The 6,091-nt window shown below is 37.6% G+C and overlaps 1 protein-coding gene across 2 annotated transcripts in view; it reads left to right on the top strand.

Moving 5' to 3' along the window:
- The window catches only part of LOC105527356 (E3 ubiquitin-protein ligase TRIM36), a 45,491-nt gene that overhangs the window by 35,757 nt on the left and 3,643 nt on the right, over positions 1 to 6,091 (top strand). For both annotated transcript variants that reach the window (XM_011963653.1, XM_011963652.1), the window contains 2 exons: positions 328 to 615; positions 3,572 to 3,869. In XM_011963653.1, coding sequence (XP_011819043.1) covers positions 328 to 615; positions 3,572 to 3,869 — 586 coding nt within the window. The remainder of the gene's footprint in view (positions 1 to 327; positions 616 to 3,571; positions 3,870 to 6,091) is intronic.

Raw genomic sequence — 6,091 nt, 5'->3', positions numbered from 1 at the left:
GAGGTCAGGAGATCGAGACCATCCTGGCTAACACGGTGAAACCCCGTCTCTACTAAAAATACAAAAAATTAGCTAGGTGTCGTGGCAGGAGCCTGTAGCCCCAGCTACTCGGGAGGCTGAGGCAGGAGAATGGCATGAACCCGGGAGGTGGAGCTTGCCGTGAGCCGAGATCGTGCCACTGCATTTCTGCCTGGGAGATAGTGAGACTCCGTCTGGAAAAAAAAAAAAAAATCAGTAAATATTGTTTATATGTTATTTTTTGAGGAAAAACACTGGTTTTCAAATGTCAGTATTTTAATGTTGTTTTCTATTTCATAATTCTTTCAGGCATAGATGTGCCAGAGATCAATGAGGAACAGAGCAAAGTTTATAACAATGCCTTGATAAATTGGCACCATCCAGAAAAGGATAAAGCTGATAGCTATGTTCTTGAATATCGGAAAATCAATAGAGAAGATGAAATGTCATGGAATGAGATAGAAGTGTGTGGAACAAGTAAAATAATTCAAGACTTGGAAAACAGTAGTACCTATGCTTTCAGAGTAAGAGCTTACAAGGGTTCAATCTGTAGTCCTTGTAGCAGAGAATTGATTCTTCATACTCCTCCAGCTCCAGGTATGGTGAATATCAGGAATAAAAAAAGCATAGAGTTGCACGAGACCTTGATGAAATAAACTAGTCAATATCTCCATGTAGACCTGCATTGAAACCAGCTCTTGTTTTTAAAAGACTCCAGAAAAGTAGCTTCTGTCCCAACTGGGATTTAGAAATGAACTGAGTACTCGAATTTTACCCTGTAGGCTGAGAACAGGATTAGGTTTTAACTGATATCAGATAGAGAAAAACATGGAAGGAAGAAATTCGGGTGAGCAGAGCTATTAAGTTGGGATTAAAATAGCATAAATGGTACTTTAAACATCTTAAATACATAATTCTGTATTTTTGGTTAGTTTATGGAAATCTCTAAAGCACAAGATCTAGGTAGGTATTTTAAAAATTTATTGGTGTAATATCCTAAAATATAATTTTGATTTAACCTAATTCTGATTTGTCTGGATTTTTTATCTAACTTGGCAGTTCTCAGCTAATAGGGATGGAAGCCATATATTAGAACCACATGAATAACTTTTCCTCCCGCGCTAAAAGCTCCTCATGCTCAGTCATCACCCCCTCCCTTCCCAAGTTAAAAACCACTGATACTACATATAGAGCGCCTAAAGATTTTTATAGAATGAGAATGACTTTAAAGGTTCATTGATGTTCACTATGATGTCTCTATGAACAAGGGATATTTGGAACCAAAGTTGTGCTCAGCCTGGTTAGCAGGAACCCATTTTCCCCTTTCAGTCACTGCCTTACCGATGCCTTTCATTGGATCTTAGGTCCACTGCTCCCTGCCTGTTTTTAGTGTCTTATGTACCCATATTTTCTGCACTCTCCTCTTTCTTCCTTTTTTCTTCAAAATAGAAAAGCACAATTTGTTTTTCATGCACATTGTGGCTTTTAAAAAATTGGAATGCAAACATGTAAGATTGGATAAAATTATATTTCTTAAATTTTAATAAAATCCAATAGAGAGTTTTGGGATGAATTTGCAAGTATTAAGTATTTTATGGTTTATGCTATTTCTGCTTCCTTTTCTAGTCTTTCTGCCTGAAAGTGGTAGAAAAACCTGGACATAATCGCTGTTTTCAGTCACATAGTGGAGGGGGAGGGAGGAGAGGAAGTGTTAAGGGTTGTCTTCCTTTTTATGAGAGAAGATACGTGACTACGGTGACCCTTTAAATTTATTTTGCAAACTGGGAGACTTTTGAGATTGAGAGCAAGCACAAATAATCATGCCAGGAAAATAGGCATTAGCAGGAAAAATGATCGGCTCACATGTTGGTAATGGTTGTCGTTTGCTAGCAGCCTTTTTTTTTTTTTTTTGGAGGTGGAGTCTGGCGGTTCTGTCACCCAAGCTGGGGTGCAGTGGCACCATCTCAGCTCACTAGCTCACTGCAACCTCTGTCTCCTGGGTTCAAGCAATTCTTCTGCCTCAGCCTCCTGAGTAGTAGCTGGGGTTACAGACGCAGGCCAGCATGCCTGGCTAATTTTTGTATTTTTAGTAAAGCCAGGTTTCACCATGTTGGCCAGGCTGGTCTCAAACTCCTAACCTCAAGTGATCCGCCCACCTTGACCTCCCAAAGTGTTGGCGTTATAGGCGTGAGCCACCACGCCCAGCTGCTAGCAGCCTGTTTAAAAAATATATATACATAGAGAGAGAGATGGGGTCTCACTGTGTTGTCTATGCTGGCCTCAAACTCCTGAACTCAAGCAATCCTCCTGCCTCCCGTGTAGCTAGGACTAAAGGTGTGCACAACGATGCCTGGAGGTCATTTTTTTAAATTGGGATGTAATAAAGAAAAATGTATTATCTTAACAGTTTTTAAGTGTACAGCTCATTGGCATTAAGTACATTTACAGTATTGTTCAACTGTCACCACTTGTATCTCCTTAACTTTCATTATTCTAAACTGAAACCCTGTACCCATTAAACAGTGACTCCTGTTTCCCCTCTCCCCAGAGGCTGGTAACTTCGATTCTAATTTCTGTCTCTATGAATGTGCCTATTCTAGGTATCTCATATAACTGGAATAATGCAATATTTGTCCTTTTACATCTGGCTTATTTATCCATGTTGTAGCATGTATCCAAATTCATCCGTGTTGTAGCACGCATCCAAATTTATCCATACATGTTGTAGGATGTATCCAAATGTATGTATCCAAATTTATCCATGTTGTAGCATGTATCCACATCTTTCCTTTTTAAGGGTGGATAATATTCCATTGTTTGTATATACCACATTTTCTTTATTCATCTGTTGATGGACTTTTGGTTGTTTCCCCATTGGCTAGCAGCCAATGTTATGCTTAATATATTTGAATCAATATAGACTTATAGAAGTAGTATCATCATTCTGTAGATGAAGAAATTAAAGTTTGGATCAAACTCTAGTTAAGTGCTTGAGCAGGATTCAAACCCAGGTCTCTCTCAACCCAAAAGCTGTGTTTTTGTTTTTATTTTTGTTTTTTTTTTTGCACTGTCCCATGTTTCTTATGTCTGCCATGTTGGTTGATACAGAAAAAGCTTTATTAAAATAGCTAAAGTGTCCCAAATTAACAAAACTTACAATAAGAAAATATAGAGCTATTTATGAAAATATACAACTCTTTATTATTTCTTTATTATTTTTTCTTTAATAAATATAAAAGAACAAATTCAGTAGTGTAAAATACCTGATAGATTTGCTATCTCTATTCCAAAGAGCTGTTTTTATAAATTTTCACATGTATTTAAAATATTTTCATCTGCTTTTTGAGATTTCTGAAGATTTTCAGGTAGAGAATATACTGGGTAGGATATATTACTAAGTTGGGTTTGGTTTGTCTTAGTTGTCTGGTGTAGTGTGACACCTCCTTTCCGCTTCCTGTCTCTCTTCAGTAATTTCTGTAAGAAAACCTATCGGATTTAACAAACTAGAGCAATGATGATTTTTAGCCTGATATTAATTTTAAGCTCTATTTAGTTTTCAGCTTTCTCTTTGATGAAAAATGTGGCTATAATAACGAACACCTCCTGCTGAACTTGAAGAGAGACCGTGTAGAGAGTAGAGCTGGATTCAATCTTCTGCTTGCTGCAGAACGCATCCAAGTGGGTTATTACACCAGCTTAGACTACATCATTGGAGATACTGGCATTACAAAAGGAAAACACTTCTGGGCCTTCCGTGTGGAACCGTATTCATACCTGGTAAAAGTGGGAGTTGCTTCTAGCGATAAACTACAAGAATGGCTCCGTTCTCCCCGGGATGCAGTTAGTCCAAGGTAGGTTGTTGTATTATCTAGAACTTGATAATTTTTGAAAGTAAGCCTGAAAATAGGTTTGACTTTATTACATTTGGAGTATACATTTCTTATTTCTTAGATTCTAGTATTTTGGCTGTGGCTTGATTGAGAAAAGGAGCCGGCTGTTCTTGTAATCACACATTGAATAAGGAGAGTTAGCAGTTACATTTTAATATCATGAGGAAATCTGTTTTGGATATCTCTTGATTATGATATAGCTTCACAGTTTTAAATTTTGAAAGTCTTTTGCATTTTACCTAAATTGTGTGATAAAAATTTCCCAGGTGTATAATACAACGCCTCTAATTGTCATACTTCACAATTAAGCTGTTCTTTTCTTATGGGACACAGTTTCTTTAAACTTTCCCTTAAGTCCTTTTCAAAACTGGGTCATGGTAGACATATTTCCACAGCAAAGACTTCCAGTTTCTTAAGAGATTGACTAATGAAGATTGTGCAGTTTAGTTCTTTTAGACGGAGTAAGGTCAACTAGCTTTGAAAAATAATTTTTGACCACTCATGTGAACAGTATCCCAGCTTAACAATCCGAATGATAGGAAAAGCTTTTTGCAGAAAGGTGAAAAATTTATATAATGCTGAAAATTGTAACAGTAAAACATAGTGGCATGTCCGCTTGCTAGAAAATTCGTATTAATGTTTAAAAAGTTCATAACATGAGAAAGATTAGAAGTGGAGAAACCTAATAAACATTGTTGATGCAGTATTATCCAAAATATATAAAAAGCAACATAGGCATATTGAAAAAAATGGGGAACATGTTTCAAAATATTCTGTAAGTTTTTATTGTTTTATGATAAAGGCGAAAAAGCTTCATAATCTTTGTTTGCCTCATACATCCATGTTGAAATTCCAACCAGGAAATAGAGTTCTTGGGACGAGAATGAAACATGCTTTTTTCTCTTGCATTATTTTACAGTGCTCGTATATTTCACTTAGCCTGGTAATTCCTTGGTTTAGGGCATACATCTTATCTTTGTATTTTCTTTTTTTTTCTTTTATTTATTTTTTTTTCTTTTGAGACGGAGTTTTGCTCTTGTTGCCCAGGCTGGAGTGCAATGGTGCGATCTTAGCTCACCGCAACCTCCGCCTCTTGGGTTCAAGCGATTCTCCTGCCTCAGCCTCCCAAATAGCTGGGATTATAGGCATGCGCCACAACACCCAGCTAATTTTTTGTATTTTTAGTAGAGACGGGATTTCTCCCTGTTGGTCAGGCTAGTCTTGAACTCCCAACCTTAGGTGATCCACCTGCCTCGGCCTCCCAAAGTGCTGGGATTACAGGCGTGAGCCACCGTGCCCAGCCTGTATTTTCTTATACAGTTTTGTGTTAGCTTAGCAACAGGAATATGTTCTGAGAAATATATTGCAAGGCAATTTCGTTGTTGCAAGAACATCATAGAGTGTTCTTACGCAGACTTAGATGGAATAGTCTGCTACACACTTAGGCTATATGGAACAGTCTTTTGGTCCTGCAATACAAACCTGTACAGCATGTACTGTAATACTGTAGGCAATTTTAATACAATGGTAAGTATTTGTATATCTAAACATAGAAAAGGTACAGTAAAAATAAGTTATAAAAGATAAAAAATTGTATGCTTGTGTAGGGCACTTACCATGATTGCAGCTTGCAGGACTGGAAGTTCTCTGGGTGCATCCATGAGTGAATTTGAAGGCCTAGGACATTGCTGCACACTACTGTAAACTTTATAAACACACTGTACACTCAGGCTGCACTCAATTTATTTAAATATATTCTTTAAGAAATTAACCTTAGCTTTATAAACTTTCAATTAAAAAAAATTTTTTAACTCTCTTGTAGGCACACTTAGCTTAAAACACTAACACATTGTACATCTATATACATTTTTTATACATCTATATACATTTTTTTTTTGAGATGGAGTTTTGCTTTTGTTGCCCAGGCTGGAGTGCAATGGCGTGATCTCAGCTCACCACAATCTCCACCTCCCGGATTCAAGCAGTTCTCCTGCCTCAGCCTCCCGACTAGCTGGGATTACAGGCATGCGCCACCACGCCCAGCTAATTTTGTATTTTTAGTAGAGATGAGGTTTCCCTATGTCAGTCAGGCTGGTCCTGACCTCAAGTGATCACCCTCCTCAGCCTCCCAAAGTGCTGGATTACAGACGTGAGCTACCACGCCTGGCCCAAAAAAAAATTTT

Source organism: Colobus angolensis, unplaced genomic scaffold (genome assembly GCF_000951035.1).
Source record: "Colobus angolensis palliatus isolate OR3802 unplaced genomic scaffold, Cang.pa_1.0 Scaffold62, whole genome shotgun sequence".
NCBI classification, from domain to species: domain Eukaryota; kingdom Metazoa; phylum Chordata; class Mammalia; order Primates; family Cercopithecidae; genus Colobus; species Colobus angolensis.
Note: the sequence above shows the minus strand (reverse complement) of the source record. Positions and strands in the feature narration are given on the sequence as shown.